At 48.8% G+C, this 17406-nt stretch overlaps 1 protein-coding gene and 1 pseudogene across 1 annotated transcript; one reads left to right on the top strand and one right to left on the bottom strand.

Moving 5' to 3' along the window:
• Positions 1 to 1818: 1818 nt before the first annotated feature.
• LOC144364681 (protein phosphatase 1J-like) lies at positions 1819 to 7589 on the bottom strand (annotated as a pseudogene).
• Positions 7590 to 13561: 5972 nt separating this feature from the next.
• Positions 13562 to 15719, top strand: LOC144373541 (chemokine-like protein TAFA-3). The gene is made up of 3 exons (XM_078036584.1): positions 13562 to 13676; positions 14636 to 14785; positions 15595 to 15719. Exons 1-3 carry the CDS (start codon positions 13562 to 13564, stop codon positions 15717 to 15719), a joined length of 390 nt encoding a protein of 129 aa, XP_077892710.1.
• The last annotated feature ends 1687 nt before the right edge of the window (positions 15720 to 17406 follow it).

Raw genomic sequence — 17406 nt, 5'->3', positions numbered from 1 at the left:
TAAGGAAACTGAGATTTGAAGACGCAGCTTAGCAAATGTTTGAGATTTCTGATAGCAAGAATTCATACAGTCAGTCCTGTGTGACTACAATGCTGGTGCTGTCTTCTGATGACTACCGTGCTCCTCCAGTCTTCCCTTCCTCTCGTCTAGCACAGTGTGTGTCCCATGATTGGTTTTCAAGAAATATTTGCCGAATGGATGCATGTTAGAAGTATTACAGACTTTAAAGATCTGAAGTACAGCCAACGCATTTGGTAAATGAGAAAACTGAGCTCAAGAGCAGTTTGGTCCCCAGGCCTCTTAATCCACTCAATAGTTCACTCAGTATGAAGTGAGAGCTATGTGCTGAAGATTGATTTATGCCTTCAAATAATTTATAGTCTAAATGAGGACTACAGACAATCTCAAGATATCTAACGCTTGGGGAACCTGACTCTATACCCATTAACTATTTCAGTCCTCACAATAACCTGATGGCCTAGTAGTGTTATCTCCATTTTACTGAGAAAACAAATGGGGGCTCAGAGAGATTACAGAATTGATGTTGGGTCTGGTCCTAGAATTCAAACCAATGGACTCTAGAGACCTTGCTCTTAATTGCCATTCCCTATGGACAACTCTTGCAGGCGGCCATACAGGAGGCATTTGCTGTTGGGGGGTGGAGAGAATGCATTAGCTATGGGATGCCCAGCCCTGAAGAACAAATAAAGTATTCAAATTAGGTTGATGTGTATATTTTAAATAACAAATTGAAGGTACTGCAGGCCTACAGAGTCATGGGAACTCCCCAGAAGACAGTGATGGTGATGGAAGATGAGGCTGGAGAAGGAAACAGAGACAGACCATGAAGGTCCTTATATGCCATGTCTAGGAGTTGACTGTGAATTTTTCTCAGGTACAGCAAGGAGCTGCTAGAGTTAGGAAACTAATATAATGAAAAAATAAGAAGGTGACAGTGGGAGTGAAGATATGTGGGAAAAGGTACACACACACACGGATACATAAATGTATATATTCAACAATACAGTCATGCATCATTTAATGATGGGGATATAAAAAATGCATCATTAGGCAATTTTATTGTTGTGTAAACATCATAAAGTGTACTTACACAAACTGAGAAGGCATAGCCTACTACACACCAAGGCTATATGGTGTATACCATCATAAATGCAGCTCATTGACATCATATAGCACATGATGGTACTTAGTGATGATTAGCATGATGAAGAGGAAATTAAAGGGTTACCAACTCCAATATTTCTAATTTGAGCAGCCAAGCTGATGCTCTTTGAGAAGACGAAGTAGGAGAAGTAACATGCTGTGGGGAAAATAGCGGATTGAGGTGTGTTGAGGTGAAGTGTCAGTGGGTTTTCACGGAAATGTTTGGGAGATGATTGGTATGTATGAATCTAAAGCTCAGGAAAGATTTGGGAAGAGAGCCCAATTTGGAAGAAACATCAGCAGATGGATGAAGATACAGAAGTGTCTGAGAACACTTAGGGCAAGTGAGTGGATTGAGGAGAGGAGAGGGCAGAAAGAAGAACTTGGAAAAAAATTCATTTTGGGGGGGGCTGTCCTGATGTCCTTTCCACCACAGCACAGAACTTTTCCTTAACTTTTAGTTTCTAATTAAAGCAAATGAAGACACTCACCTTTATCCACCAGGTTTATTTGCCAAAAGCTGTAATTCTGGGTCTACTGGATATCCCTTTTTGGGTTAAACTGCCACTAAAGGAAGACAACTGCAGAATCTGGGCTGAGAGAGGGGTAAGCATGGAGAGGCTGGGTGGTGGTGGGAGGGATGGGCTGATCCCCTCAGGAGTAACTGCCTGGCCTTCCTAGGGGGATGACAAAGACTGAGATGTCATCCCCAGAATTCAGCTTGTTGTTAGGGAGATGCCAGCCATGTTCCTGGGGGATGCCCCGTGCCCCCAGGACCAGAGCTTGGGCCAGAGCTGTATACCTGCCAGGAGAACATGTGCAGATTCATGTATATGGTAATATAGACACAGAAGCCCACATGGGGTCCTCAAGCATTGCTTCCGTTTGCCCTTTCCTTTGCCAGTGCCATCCCCTTACCATTATGTCATGCAACCCCTACCTGCTGGGGTCATTGGGTTCTTAGGCCTACAGCACCCTGTCCACAGTGGCAGCTACCTCACAATCATTGGTGACATCCCATAGGTCATCTGTTCCCAGGACTAGCAAATCGTCTGGGAAGTGCTCATACTGTGTCAGGTCATATACTCGAACCTGGTGGGGAAAGAGTATAGGGAGGATTGAGGTGTGGAGTTTGCTGGACAGGAAGCTTGGGGATAAAAGGACCCTGGATGAAAGCCAGCTTGAGACCCACAGAGGAGGGAAGGTATAGTTAAGGAGGCCCCCATACAGCTCACCTCAGGGAAGCAGGAGAGGAAAGGCTTTATGGGCAGGGTGGATCTGCAGACATTAAGGTTGTGGTCTCCCAATCCCCAGGTTACCCCAATAGTGGCCATCACTCAGGCCTGAGGGAAACATGGAAGGGGAAAGCTATTTAGACCTCTGCCAGGCTCTCTGAAACCACACAGCCCTCGCACACCTAACCTCAGGTAGAACCTCAACCTCCCTAGACAAATTGTGGTGGGTCCTCCTGCCCTCTCCCACCTCTACCGTGGATTTTAACTTTTTGCCCTCCCCACAGACCAGAGGAAACCTGAGGTCCTCCAACTGGATCTTTTTGTAGGCTCTGGGGAGGGGGGGAGTAGAGGCATCACCTAGGCATCAAAGCCTCCTCTCTTCTAGGAGCTGGACACCCACACACATACCCCTTAGAACGGCCCCATCCCCCAACTCCCAGCCTGGCCCAGCCTTCAGCTTCCACTTTGCTACTGGTGAGGGACTGGTTGGGTTGCCATGGGAACGACCCAGCTCTGAGGGAAGTGTTACCAGCCAGTCATGTTCTGGTCCCGGTAGAGCATCCTCTGCCCCAGCTCCTTGGGCTGAGCTCTGCAGGGGAACTCAAGGTGGGTGAATTCACCACCCAGCAGCTCTGGTTTCAGGAAGCCCTGGGGTTGAGAATGGCCAGACAGAGCAAAGGGCCAGAGGGTGTTACACTCACAGCGTACCCTAGTACAATATATAGATAGTGTTAATTTTTTTCTTCTTTTGCACTAATGGGGATTAAACTGAGGGGTGCTTTACCACTGAGCTACATCCCCAGCCCTTTTTAATTTTTATTCTGAGACAGGGTCTTGCTAATTTTTTGAGGCTGTCATTGAACTTATGCTCTTCCTGCCTCGGGCTCCTGAGTTGCAGGAATCACAGGTGTGCCACCTGTGATGATATTTATTATAGCAGACCTTTAAGTAAAGGTCCACATGCTACACACTATTCTGATACACACATTAACTCAGTTACTCTTCAAAACAACCCATGGGGCAGGAACTATTACTGCACAGAGAGGTTAAGGAATTGTCAAAGGTCACATAATTAGCAGAGAACAACAAACCAGGATTCAGTATCCAGGCAGTCCAGTTCCAGAGCCCAGGGGCCTTTTCTGTTCCCTCCCCCCACCTCTGATTTTACTTCCTTCCTCAGCTGGGGCCACGGTGGGTGCTGCAAACCATCTCAGACTCCTTCCTGTAGCATTATCCCCTGGGCACAGCCCTGCACTCAAGAGCCCACACAGCCGCCTTCCCAAGAAGCTTCCAGTAGGGAGTGTTCTGTGTTTGATGGTGGTGGTGGTGGTGGTGGTGGTGGTGTGTGTGTGTGTGTGTGTGTGTGTGAGAGAGAGAGAGAGAGAGAGAGACAGAGACAGAGACAGAGAGAGGGTAGGGTTGGGGGGATGTTCTCAGGGACAAGAGTGCAGAGAGGCACAAGAACCAGTAAACGATGTGGGTGGGAAGTTTGTTTTCTACTTACAAGCAGCTGAAGATGCTGGCGCTCAGTCTCTGGGGTAGACTCCTAAACATTGGAATGATTTCACCATTCCGGACAATGATGGCCCTGCCCAGAGACAGAAAAGGCCTGGCTCTCCTCAGCCCCCTTCATGGATAATTCCAGAGGGACCAGGCCTTCTGCTTAGGATTTCTTACCCAGGACTCCATCTTTCCTCTCCTTGTGGATATATAAGGCCTTTCTTTATATCTGTGGTCCTCCAAGCTCCTTCAATCTTTAGGGTTTCTTTAAATATTTTATTTTATTTTTTTTACAGTACAGGGGATTGAACCCAGGGCAGCTTTACCACTGAGCTATATCCCCAGCCATTTTGATTTTATTTTGAGACCCAATTTATTATAGGGTCTCACTAAAGTTCTGAGGTTGATCTTGAGCTTGTGATCCTTCTGCCTCAGCCTCCTGAGTTTCTGGGATTACAGGCATGTGCCACCATGCCAAGTTCAATATTTGACTTTGAACCCCACCACCTCACTCTTCTATCCCTCCATCCTAGAGTGTATGGCTCCTTGTAGCCACTTTTAAAGCCCTTCTCCTTCATACCTGCTGTCACCTGCATTGACCACATACACCTTGCCTAGCAGGTACACCACAACCAGTGCACAGCAGCCCCCCTCTACTTGTTGGCCATGACACTCCTGCTCCCAAGCCATCTGCTCATCCTGTCAAGTGAGGAAGGGTCAAGAGGGAGGAGAGTAAAAGAAGAGTTTGCAGACACCGAGTCACCCTCCCCACTCCCATCTGCAGAAATCATCTGGCACAGCCAAACCACAACTGGAAAAATAGTGAAACACATGGGGGTAACTACTCCTTCTGCCTCCCCTCAAAACCAAACTCTGCTCTGGCTCTCAATAGTGTTGTGGGTTCTCAGGGTCAGTCCCTGAGGCCACCTGGCTCTCACACAGAGTTGGCCAGAGTGTCTGCCTAGCCAGCCTTTGTCCTGGGCCACCCGCTCACCATGAGCTAGAAGGCATTCTCAATGGCCCCTACTACCAGGCTTTCATGGGTCACTTCCTTCTGTGAAGACCAGCAGGACTGAGGACCAATCAAGTGAGTAGAATCAGAGGAACCTGGGGTCCCTGAGGTGCATGGGAGGCAGAGGGGAGGTGGTGAGTGGTCTTGAAGTGTTTCTCCTAGGTCCTTTAGTTGCTCCCGGATGTGGAGATGCAGGAGCCGTGAGGCCATTTCGGCAGCTCCACCACTGGCCTGTCCATCCAACAGGCCCCAATAATAGAAGCTGAGTCCCTGGTGGGGAAAAAGTTGAAGGAGAGTAAATCTGTGTGTGTGTGTGTGTGTGTGTGTGTGTGTGTGTATGTGTGAGTGAGTGTGTGTGTGTGTGTGTGTGTGTGTGTGTGTGTATAGTATAGTATAGTATAGTATAGAACAAGACTGTAGGCATCCAATAAATATTAGAGAGGTTGACATTACAGGCAAATTAGATTTATTCACTTATTCACCCAGGGCACACTATGTGTCAAAAGAAAGGAGACCCTCAAAAAAGCCAAATTCTTAAGATAAAAGATGCAAAAATCAGTATCAGTAATTAATTAAATTATCCATAATACACGAACATCTACATTTGAAGTAGAAAAGTAAACATTCATCTGACATGGCAGGAATCAATGCCACGTAAGGGTTCTGTGGCAAACACAGAAAGCTAGTGAGTTAGGAGGCAGTTCTTCCCAGTTTCAGAAATAAAACCAGATGCCTGGGATCCCTCAGGACGAGTGTCTGTGTCTCTGGAGGCTAAGAGAAGGGGTGAGGTCTTACTGGGCTTTGGCTAGGCTCCCTAGGGGCCCCTGTAACACCCCTCCATCCTTCCACATACACCACTTCACAGCAAGCCTGGTCCTCATTGTGCTGGCTCTTGCCAGTGTTGATGACACTGCCAGGCCAGAGTGACCACATCAGGTTGGACACCAGACCAGGTCCTGGAATAACCCCCACCTTAGACATATACACATCCTCCCCTGTCGGCTGGCCAAGCTGAGAAAGGTCACAGCCACTTGGTATCCAGACCAGAGAGAAAAGGAGCAGGGAGAGCTGACGAGGAATACTGTCTTGGTGGCAGGCCCTACTTCATAGAAAGGTAGACAGTAGCACCTGCCTGCCTCAGATCCCCCCTTACTTGGCAAAAGAGGCTCCCTCAGAGGTTCTGCTGGAAGAGGCAAGATGAGGGTAAGAAGCTTTACTTCTCTGCTCGCCAAGACCCTACATTCCACCTCCAATGTCAATCAGTTCTCCCAGTACTTTGTCCCCAGCATTCCACAACTCATGTGCACACCCACCCTCACCCTAAAACTACCCAGCAAAAGTTTCTGCCTGTTTGGTAGTGAGGAAGTGCTTCAGCCCAGATCCTGAAAGAGGAATTGAAAGTAGAGTAAGAGTATAGGACCACCTGGACTGGGAAGGATCCACTTAACCACAAACTTCTCCCTTGTAGGAAGTTAAAAGAGGTGGTGGTGGGGACATGAGACCACCAGCCACCTTTCTCAGCGATCTCAGTGTCCCCATCTCCCTCAGGGTTAGCTTTTCTGGTAGATGCATTTAAAAAATCCATGTAGCCTAGAAGCACGCCCGCTGTCCTGATCAAGGGGTCTATTTCCTTTATCTGCTGCACCAATAAGTCTACCCAGAGAACGAAATCCAAATGGTACCCTCCCACTGCAGTAGGCTGCCCCCTCCCCCACTCTGGGAGGCCGGCGGCCTTCTGGTGTTGGGCTATTTCTGGGTGTGGAGGGGGAGGGGAACGTAAGAGGGACAGGGAACTGGGGCTTTAGGGCTGGAAGCTGCTGATAGTCTTTCCAACCCCTATCCCCTGGTTAGAAGGAACTCCTCTCCTTTTTGAACAACCGCCCTCACCCCGCAGTTCCTTAGCCTTTAACCTGCAGAGCTGCGATTAGGACCTGGCCAACTCATCCTTGGCAGAGCCCCCCCACCCCCTCAGCTCTGGGAAAAAACGGGGTTTTGAGGGGAGAGAGTGAGGGTTATCAACGAGTTACAAGGTCTTGAGGAAGGTGATTCAGGCTGCACAGGATTGAAGAGAGGGCCCGGAGCGGGTGGTGCCCAAAGCCCAGAGGATAGCAAAGGTCCCGGGAAACGGGGGTTCACGGCTCCAAGCGCCACACGGGGGGCGCCTCCCTGGAGCGGGGATGCAGAGTTGGGGAGAAGTGGTAGTCCCATCCAGGTTTGGGTGCCCTGGGAGGGCGTTCACTCAGTGTAGCCAGTGCTCCAGGGCAGGCGGCGGCCCCTGTCCGGAGGGCTTTGCACAGCCCAGCCCGTCCAGCCCACATGGTCGTCGGCGCCGTCGCAGCCCCCAGGACTCAGCTGCAGAAAGGTCGGTCTGGAGAAGCTCGCTGGAGCCTCTAAGGTCTTCGCTGACGCCCAGCTCTCGCTTCCTGGCCTCGCTGGAGGGCTCTTGGGCGTTTCTGTAGCTGCAGCCAGTGGCGCGGAGGTCATGCTGGGCAGGTCTGGGGATTTGGTGCGCAGAGGTGAAGCACCCCCAGAGCTCACCAGGTGAGCCACCGCAGAGCGCACCAGTTTTAGCCTGCTGCTTCTTGGCCCCGCCCTCGGCTGTGGCGCTGCCTCTCTCAGACCCTGACCCTAGGGCTCAGCGTGGGCGGTGCTTACCCCTGTTGGTCCTTTGAGGCCATTGACTCCCTGCCTGGTTGGGACTGTGAGGGGCAGAACTTCCCCTAGCTCTAGGCCACCCCGGGAACCGCCCCAATGGTTCCTGATCTCTTCTCCACCTCATTCTGTCTTCGTCCAGCAGCAATTTCTCAGAGGGAGATGGGTTTGTTGCACAGCACCCCAGCCTACCCAGACCCTAAGACTTTCATCTCCCTGAGCCACCCACCCATTCCTGACACGATCGCACCTCCTCCATCCTCAGACTGTTTCAGACCTGGTAATGCAGTCATCGCCCCTACCCATCCCAAGGTGGCAGAAGGTGAGAGGAGAAAGGTAGCAGGATGGGAAGAAGCAAATCTGTGGGATGTTTTCCTTAGTTCAGGCTGATAATGTCTAGCCATAAAGGGGGACTGGAGAGCCTCAAGGCAGGCCCCTTTTTCACAGTCCACATGCAGGGGTTCAGGGCCTATTATTTTTATTATTTGGTGTTTCAGGGATAGTTTGCTTACCATTTCTTCCTCCTTGCCTTTTCCCTCCACATTACCCCAACCCCAGAGCCCTGTTACAGTAAGAGGTATGTCCTTCATATGAAGAGAAAAACTCACAGAATCTCTTTGCCTTTATTTTCCTAGTACTTTTCACATACAAAACATAACCTTACAAAGAATTTTACTATTTCCAGGCATAGTGGTGCATGCCTGTAATCCCAGTGGCTTGGAAGGAAAATGGCAAGTTGGAGGCCAGCCCCACCAATTTAACAAGGCTCTAAGCAACTTAGTGAGGCCCTGTATCAAAGTAAAAAAAAATTAAAAAGGACTGGGGATGTATCTCAGTGGTAAAGCACCCTTAGGTCCAATATCCAGTACCTAAATAAATAAATCTACAGTGGAAATTATATTACATTTTTTTTTCTGATGCAGACACTGGGTCCCAGAATTTGATTCCCAAGTTGAGACTCACACCCATCATCCATAGTGACCATTCACCAGGCTATTATAGCCTTCCTGCCTGTCACTAAGGGTACCATTTCTGGGGTAGAAATATTGCCTTCCAGATATCAATCTAGGAGAGGACTACTGAAAAGAACTTTGTAGCTGGGTCTAATGGTGATTGTTTGTAATCCTGTTGATTCCAGATACTGAGGCAGGATGATCACAAGTTTGAGGCCAGCCCTCATCTATACACCCTACTGTCAAGTATAAAACAAATTATATATATATATATATATATATATATATATATATATATATATATATATATATATACACATACATATATATCCCCTTCAAAAAAAGACCTCCTTTCAAAATAAAAAGGACCAGGGATGTAACTCCAGTAGAGGGCCCCTTGATCAAGCCCTAGTAGAAGGAGGACAGGGAACAACTTTGTGCAACCGTGAGAATGTTCTATATCTACTCTGCCCAATACACTTGTCCCTAGTTTCTTGTGGCTACTGGACACTTTAAATAGCGTTTGAGTGCTAAGTAAAATTTTAATGAGTTTAGATTTAAATTTAAATAAAATGCGGCTAGCGACTACCCCACCGGACAATGCAGTTCTGGAATCTTCAAAGCTCAAGACACCTTGCAGGTCCAGGCAATGACTCCTCACTTCCAGCGCACCACCGCCACCTCCACCCTGCCTCCGCCCTTCACCTCTGAGCATCACCTCCTTCCCCTGAGCCACAGAACTAGGCGTCAGGAGGCCTGCAGGTTTGGGAGGACTTCCTCTGGGTTACCTATCTGACAATAGGGGCCAGTAGTTCTTCCCTCCCTCCTCCTGTCTTGAGTCGCCAGGGGCCTCTGCGGGCCGGCTTCGACCACCAGCCCGCCCATTGCCCCGCGCTGTCCTGTGCTGGCCCAGGTTGGAGAAGTGGGGCGGCACCGGCGCCAAGGCTGCAGCGGCCGCAGCACGCTCCCCAGCCTTCAGACGGGAGAATCAGAGAGGGTCCGACTGATCAGAGCAGGGCCCAGGGCTCTCATCACTGCCGCGTAGGTGATGCGAGTTTGGCCAGAGCCCTGCTGTCCTGGGGGCACAGCAACTTGGTGAGGGACGCAGACAGAGCCCTGGACTGGAGGGCATTCAACCTGGCTGCACCCAACAGTAGTCTGCTCTCTGAGTTTTGGTCCCAGGTTCAGAGGCAGCGCGGACCTCAGGCCAGCAGGTGGGACAGTGGTCACCGCTGTGGGGCAGGTAGGTCCCTGTGAGAGTGCTCAGAATTTTTGAGGACTGAAAGGACACTGGAGTTGGGTGAGGGTAGGTTGGGGAAGGTTGGAGATTCTTGTGGTTCACGTCTTGAACTCCTTCTTGGTGTGCAGGCTGCTCACTCAGTCTCACTATAGCATGGGTTGGAGCAGGGGGGAAACAGGCTGGGAAACTGAGGTAGAGCATAGAAGTTGAAGAAACATTCCCAGAAGCTTTCTGCAGCTTCCTCTAGCCCCAGTCCTCTCCCCTCCCCCAGGTCTTTTGAATCTTGGGGTTCATAAGAGAGACCAGGTGAGTGGGATTGAAGGGTCTGTAAGCTCAGAAACAAGATCACCTGAGACAGGCTGAGCATGTAGCTCAGTAGTAGAGCCCTTGTCTAGCATTCCTGAGGCCCTGGGTTCAATCCCCAGCACCCCTCACCTGGGAGAAGCTGCATTTCTAATAGTTGAAATGAGGTTTCCTGATAGGGGCGGAGAGAGGAGAGATCTGTTCAGGAAAGAGATACATCCAGATAGGTGGGAGCTTAACTGTCTCCAGGATATTGCCATCACTTCCTCTGAACACCTTCATTCCCCTTTGTAGGTCCCTTGTTGCTGGGAGCTAGGAGGGAGGGTTCTCTTCCTTCCAGGGCCTCACCATCCTGCGTTTCACTTCTGCCTCCTTAGGAGGCTGAAAAAGGAGGAGTACTTAGGAGAAGGTGTTGGGGAGCTGTGGCCTGCAGTTCAGAGACCTGCTGAACCCCCATTCTGGCTCTGTGGGGTGAAAGAAGGTGACAGTGGCAGAACTGAGCCAGCTGTATGTAAGTCCAGGAAGCAAGTGCCATGGGACATTGGAGGTAGAGGCAAAGAGGATTCAGGGATCGGGAATCCTCCCCAGAGGTCTATCCCAGCAGGACTCTATCTGGCAGATTCTGATTAGAACCCTCCCCTGATCCTCAGCTCTGTCCCAAGATCAGAGAGATGACAATGCTGATTCTTAGACCCCTCCCACCACTGCTTCACTCTGGTGACATTGAAGCTCCCTGGCCACTGGTCCCAGGCTCATCCTGACTCTGTAAGGGTCATTCCCAATCCAGAAGAAGAGACTCTGCCCCTGCCTAGAACAGCTTCATAACTGGACTCCGACCAACCCACCCCCTTGCCTTCTCTCAAGCTTTCCTTTACCCAACCAGACCAGGGCCCGGGCTCCCTCAGGACCTCACAACTCACTGAAATCTTTCCTACTTGTCCAGGTGGAGTGAGTCTGAGACCAGCAGATGAGCAGACTGAATCTAAAAGATCCTAACAAAAGGTAAGTGAAGAAACAGTTGAAGATTTGAAGTGTGAGGGGTGGGCAGATATTGGGCATTTTATTCTAAGATGACAGCAGGTTCCTGGCATTTGGTTGATCCCTAATACTCTCAGAATTGTGCTGGCACTTGAGGGAGGTCAGCAGTGACCCAAGGGGCTAGGTGAGCAACAGAGGTAGTGACCCAGGTCTATCCCTGAGCTTGAGACCCTGATGCCTCCTGAGACTGATTTTGTCCCCATCTGTGGCTGGGCAGCTCCCAGCCTTTGTGTACCTCTACTTCCCAGATGGAATTCCCTCCATTTCTAGTGACTCTCTGGAACAGATTTGGGAGTTTGAACCACCAAGGATGGAGGAAGATAAGGAAAGGGGAAGAGAGTTTGGCTCAGAAGCAAGGTGGTAGGTGGGCATAGGGAAGATTGCTGGGTTCTGGCCCCTGCCACCCCCATTTTTCATTTTCATTTTTAAATTTAAATATTGTTTAAATTAAATGGCCACTACATTCCCCAGGTTTGAAACTCAAACAATGAAAAAGAGCCGGGTATGGTGGTGCACACCTGTTAACCCAGCAACTCCCTGAGGCAGGAAGATGCAAGTTCAAGGTCATCCTCAGCAACATAAGGAGGCCTTAAGTAATTTAGCAAGACCCTTTCTCAAATCAAACAAACAATAAATAAATAAATAAATATAAAAAGGGCGGGGCAGGGGATGTGGCTCAATGGTTAAGTATCCCTGGGTCCAATCCCTGGTACAAAAAAGAAAAAAATAAATAGGGAGTAAAAAAGAAATTGGTAGAAAAATAAATCATCTTCTTTCTCAGCCAACCACTTTTCCTTCTTAATGGCAAACAATGTTATTCCTGTTTTTTTCCATAGCTAATTTTTTGACATTTTTGTTTGGTGAGGTTTGGTTTGGTTTGGTGTTTTATGTATGTGTGTGCACACACGCTTGCGGTATTAGTGATTGAACTCAGGGCTACTCTATTGCCAGCTATTTCCTTGGCCCTTTTTATTTTTAAGTATTTTTTTCTGAAATTGTCCTTTATTTTGTTGTAATAAAACTGATACAAAGTAACATTTTAGTACAGAACCTCCCAGGTTGTCAGATCCTGTATCTGCCTGCACACCACCCATCACAGCCCAATCTGCCTGCAATATAGAAAATCAACGTGTAACCAAGGCCTCAAGAATGGTCTATAGTTCTTCTCAGTTGTCTGAGCTAGAAAACTTGTACCTGAAAAAGAAAGGTCAGCATTGAGAACCGAAGCTTGTTTCTCTTTTGAAGCACTATGCAAAAAATCATATCCCTTTTTCAAAAATATCAGTAATGGCTAAACTACAATCTCATTTCTAGAATTACAAAGAATAAAATCAAGTCAAAGACATCTTGGTATTAAATGAAATTTTAGGAACAGTATTAAAATATGGATCCTACACCAATGACATCGGAGCCTGGTATAGAACCTGCTAACAGGACACTGCAGGACACACCATTTAAGGAATCTTCAGCCAGACTTATCTGACCTCCGAAGTGCATGCCCTTTTTATTGTATTTTGAGACAAGCTCTCACTAAGTTGCCCTGGCTGACCTCCAACTTGCAATCCTGCCTCAGCCTCCAGAGTTGCTGAGATTTACAGGTACAGACCACCACATGTGGCTCCAGAGCTAGTTTATGCCTATTCAAGCAGTATAAATAATCTCTCTCTTTTACACGTTTTATACACATCATCCCACATGTTGCTGCTCCCTCTTAACAGTGGATTATCATTGGAGATCACTGCATGCATCATTAAATAAAGCATTTTCCATTGTGTTTCCACAGCTGTTTGGAAGAGACTGCCCAGATTCTCTTCAAAGCATTTAGCCAGTCCTTCATTGGTGGCTGTTTGGGTTGTGTTCAGACTTTTTGAGTTTCCATTTGCTCATCTATAAAATAGGTAATAACTATCCTAGTTTTTGGAATAGTCATGAAGGATTCAAGAGCATGTCTGGGTTAAGAACTGAAAAAAATGGGAGTTAGCATGATTGTTCCTCCCACACCACAGCCCATTTTTTAATTTTGGGGGGATACCAGGGATTGAACTCAGGGGCACTCAACCACTGAGCCACAACCCCAGCCCTATTTAGTACTTTATTTAGAGACAGAGTCTCACTGAGTTGCTTAGCACCTCGCTTTTTGCTGAGGCTGGCTCTGAACTCTGGATGCTCTTGCCTCAGACTCGCAAGCAGCTGGGATTACAAGTGTGCCACTGTGCCCAGCTCTAAGACCCCTTTTAAATGTCACTTCCTCCTCAGGTCCTCCCTTTCTGCTCCCCTGTTCTCTGTGGCATCCATTGCTCCCTACAGTGACTTTCTGCCAGGCTTTGAGCTGCTTGGGGACAAGATGGGCATCTTACCCACCCTTGCCTCCCAGAGGGCATAGCACAGAGAAGCAACAAGGGCTGGGCACTAGGAGAGCCCCTCCTGTCTGGAGCTATGCAAGGTGTGCCCTTCTCTCCACAGGATGAGTGAAAGGGCCATGCAGAACTGGAACTCAGGCCACTGGCTGCTGGCACTGTGCTTGATGTGGCTGTGGACCCTCCTGGCCTTTGCTTCCTCACAGCCTCCAACTGCCACAGGTTAAGGGGAGGCAGCAGGGACTGGGAAGGAGGTTTTCCAGCACAACTGGAAAACTGGATAACACCCCACCCTGTTCCACACAGCGAGCAGATCTCGGAGGCAAAGTACAATCCATAGATTTCAGGGTTCTGACTCTTCCTTTGTTCATCACCCAGGCAACTGCTCTCTTCTGCTAATCCCCACCAGGATGATGCCTGGGAAGACCCACTGTTCTCTGTCCCTTCCAGGCCAGAAGGTGTTCTGCAGAGAGAGAGGCCCTCTGGTGGGGGCTTAAGTCTAGCCTCCTGTCCTAATTCTGGGGTTTTCCTTCTGGGATGGCTGAAGCCTATATAAGTGGATGATCCTCCCCACACACTATAAGCCCTGGGGCCCTTGCCCTCACCCTGAGAAAGCAGGGAAATGGGGGCGGGACCTGGTGCCTGCTTCAGCTTTCTTCTGCTCAGACCCAGGGTCTGCCAAAGGGTGATGAGTGCGGCTTCACTGGGGAGGAACAGGAAGATTTCATCTGCGTCTTTCTCCCCTGCCATTGGATTTTTTCTGTGTGTGATGCTGGGGATCGAACCGAGGACTTGATGCTGCTGAGCATGTGGTCCATCAGTGACGTAAAACCAAAGCCCTGGAAATCTCTTAAATAACCTTCCCCAAGCCAGGTGTAGTGGTGCACACCTGTAATCTCAGTGATTTCCGAGGCTGAGGCAAGTTGAAGCCAGCCTCAGCAACTGAGTGAGACCCCATCTCCCAATAAAATATAAAGGGCTGGGGGTGCGGCTCAGTGGTAGAGGGCTCCTGGGTTCAATCCCTAGTAGTTCCCACCCAAAACACACAAACAAGAAAGGAAGGAAGGAAAGGCCTTCTCCCTAGCAGGTAGAAGCGGCTCAAGGACCAGCAGGTGGGTGGGAGGGGAGCAGGGCTGGAGGCCTGGGCTGGGGACCTGATTTGATGTGGCTGGCCCCATCAGTCTTTGTAAAGCAGGGCACCTGTGAGGTGATCGCTTCTCACCACTGCTGCAACAGATACCACATGGAGGAGCACTCCCAGACTGTAAAATGCTCCTGCTTTTCCAGCCAGGTGGCTGGCACTGTGCGGGCAAAGCCCTCCTGTGTGGATGGTGAGTGAGAAGCTAGGCCCTGGTCAGTGAGACTCTGAGCAGAGAGATAAGGAGGTCTTGTTGGGCCATTTCATCTTCTGGGGATCCAATTTTATACCCATCTCAGGGCTTTCATGATCAGAGTCTCAAATGATGGGGCACCCTCTGGGAGATAGGAGGGTAGATATGACTATCTCTGTGTTATAGACAAGGAAAGCTCTTGTTGTGTGCTGTCCCTCACTGCCCAGCCCACACCGACAGACTAGTTCCCTCATACTTTAGGCTTTCTGTCACACACAGCCTTTCACCTACTGCTCTCTCCCCAGCCTCTTCCACATGCTCTACTCTCAACCCTGCCTTTACATGAACACTTGTATTCCTTCACATCACCCTTTCCTACCTACCCACTCTGGCTTCTGCTCTCAAGCTTAAGTGGCATCTGAGCAACCATGCCCAGTGTGATCACATGCATGCCAGCTTGTGCCCTCCTGGTCTGTGGACCTCTGCACATGGTGCATAGTAGCTCACACACACCAAGCTCTGTGCCAATGACATGATTGCCTCAGAGACAACTTCACCTGCCTCCTTTCCCCCTCAATATCTTTGGTGAGATGCTGGGACCTGTAGGATTAAAGTTGGTAGGGCTATGTCCCCAAGCCTCAACATTTCTTCCTCTCTGGGCATCCCAGAGTAGGCAGAGGACAAGGGAAACATGGGACTCCATGCCAGGGGTGTGTGGAAATGTGTACCTCATTCACAGACCCCCCCCTTGACTGATGGCTGTGCTTGCAGAAAGCTTAGAGCTGCACTCCTGCCTCCTGCCCCAATAGCCTCTTTCATCCTGCAGAGGTGGTGGTGTCAGATGGAGCCCTGCCTGCCAGGGGAGGAGTGTAAGGTGCTCCCAGACCTGTCGGGATGGAGCTGCAGCAGTGGACACAAAGTCAAAACCCACTAAGGTATTCAGGTGGACACCTCATTCTACTCCTCTTCTTCCTCTTTCACCTGGGGCAGCCAAGGGGGCACAGGAGCCCTGGGTACCCAGGATGGCATGACCCAAGTTGGTATCTGTGAGCAATGAGATACTCACTGCATCCCCAGGTGGTCCTTCCATGTACAGTCAGACTCTGAGGACTGGTGTTAGGGCTGTGGATCAGAAATCCAGGAGTGTCTTTCTGGCAGATTTTTTGATGGTCCATATGCCTTGTTTTCTCTTCTTTGCCTATAGTGAGTTTGCTTCTGGAAAACATCAAGTCTATACAAAAAAAAGTGGGGAATTGCGGAAGCTATCTAGATAATTCAGGGAGGAGTCTCTCCTCCTACCTGAATTCCAGGTATAGTAGTCACTCTGCCCAACACTTCTCCATGGACTGTCCCCCCATTCTCACAATTCTAAACTCCAAACAGTTCATACCTCCCTTCCTCTACAAATTGCTCTGTCTGCTATGACAGCACCCAAGAGGATTATTATTTTCATGGTTTGTTGCCTATCCCATGATACAAGGGGTAATTAAAATTTTATTAAAATTGTTAGCAATTCCATGCATGTCATGGTTAATTAGTTGCATCTCTTTGTCATCACCACTTGTACAGATGAGTGACAATGTGGGGCAAGCCAAGGCATTGCCTTCTACATTCCGTGCCCATCACCACACACATCAAACAGGCAAACAAACAAGAAGAGAAAGAAAGGCAGCCTCAACAGTTTTGAAGAAAGCAATAATTTTCCCAGAGCACAGAACAAATGGAGCAGGGAGTTTGGCTAGATATAGAGCATCTTATCTGAAGGCAGAGAAAGGAGACAGCCATTCTGAATATACCTATGCCTAGATGAGAGTGAGACCCACCACAGAGCTTGCGACATTTGTCATCACATTATATGTTTAGGTTTGTAGCCCATAAAGCCTACACTGTGCTTGAAATTTGTACAGTGACCTGGAAGCAAATAGTGGGTAAAGCGTGCCTGATTTATGTTTTCATGGTCCAGCTGAGCCACTTTTGCAGCCTGGACTGCTTCAGGAGCAAGGGACCAGCAGCAATGTGACCTGTGTATCCTGGAGAGTCTCTGGAACAATGGAATGGATCCACCTTGTCTTCTATTGTTTGCTGTTTAGGTCACATCATAGCTCTTAGGGATCACAGCCTGGACAGGAGAAGCTTGATTGAGCCTTGGACTGAAAAATGGCATCCAGTCATCACCCAGCAAATTTGGAGATTCACTCACCTGGACTCATACTTCATGTCAAATTCAGCATTAACTCTCTTGATTTTAATCAAGTCTCTAATCAGATATGGATGGATCTACAACCACATATCTTGAAGATTGTGCTCTGCTAGAGACAAAGAAGTCCAAGACACAATTCCTGCCCTTAAGGAATATCCAGTTGGGCTGGGAATTGAAGACAGATAATTTAGGTCATTGAGAGTCTATGGAACCATGACTTCTGAACCACCTGCTGAGGGCATGATAGGAGTTTGGGGATGAAATTTTTGAAGCTCTTTGGCTACTCCCTGGTCACAAGGCAAAAAGATGAGAATTCACAATCAGCACCTTTCCATCCACCCTGATTCCATGGTAAACTGCTAATAAGTTGAAGGAAAGCTTTCTTCCTTATGCCAGGCCAGTAATCTCTCATTTGGATGGG

Source organism: Ictidomys tridecemlineatus, unplaced genomic scaffold (genome assembly GCF_052094955.1).
Source record: "Ictidomys tridecemlineatus isolate mIctTri1 unplaced genomic scaffold, mIctTri1.hap1 Scaffold_42, whole genome shotgun sequence".
Taxonomy (NCBI): domain Eukaryota; kingdom Metazoa; phylum Chordata; class Mammalia; order Rodentia; family Sciuridae; genus Ictidomys; species Ictidomys tridecemlineatus.
This window is presented reverse-complemented; position numbering and strand designations above follow the sequence as displayed.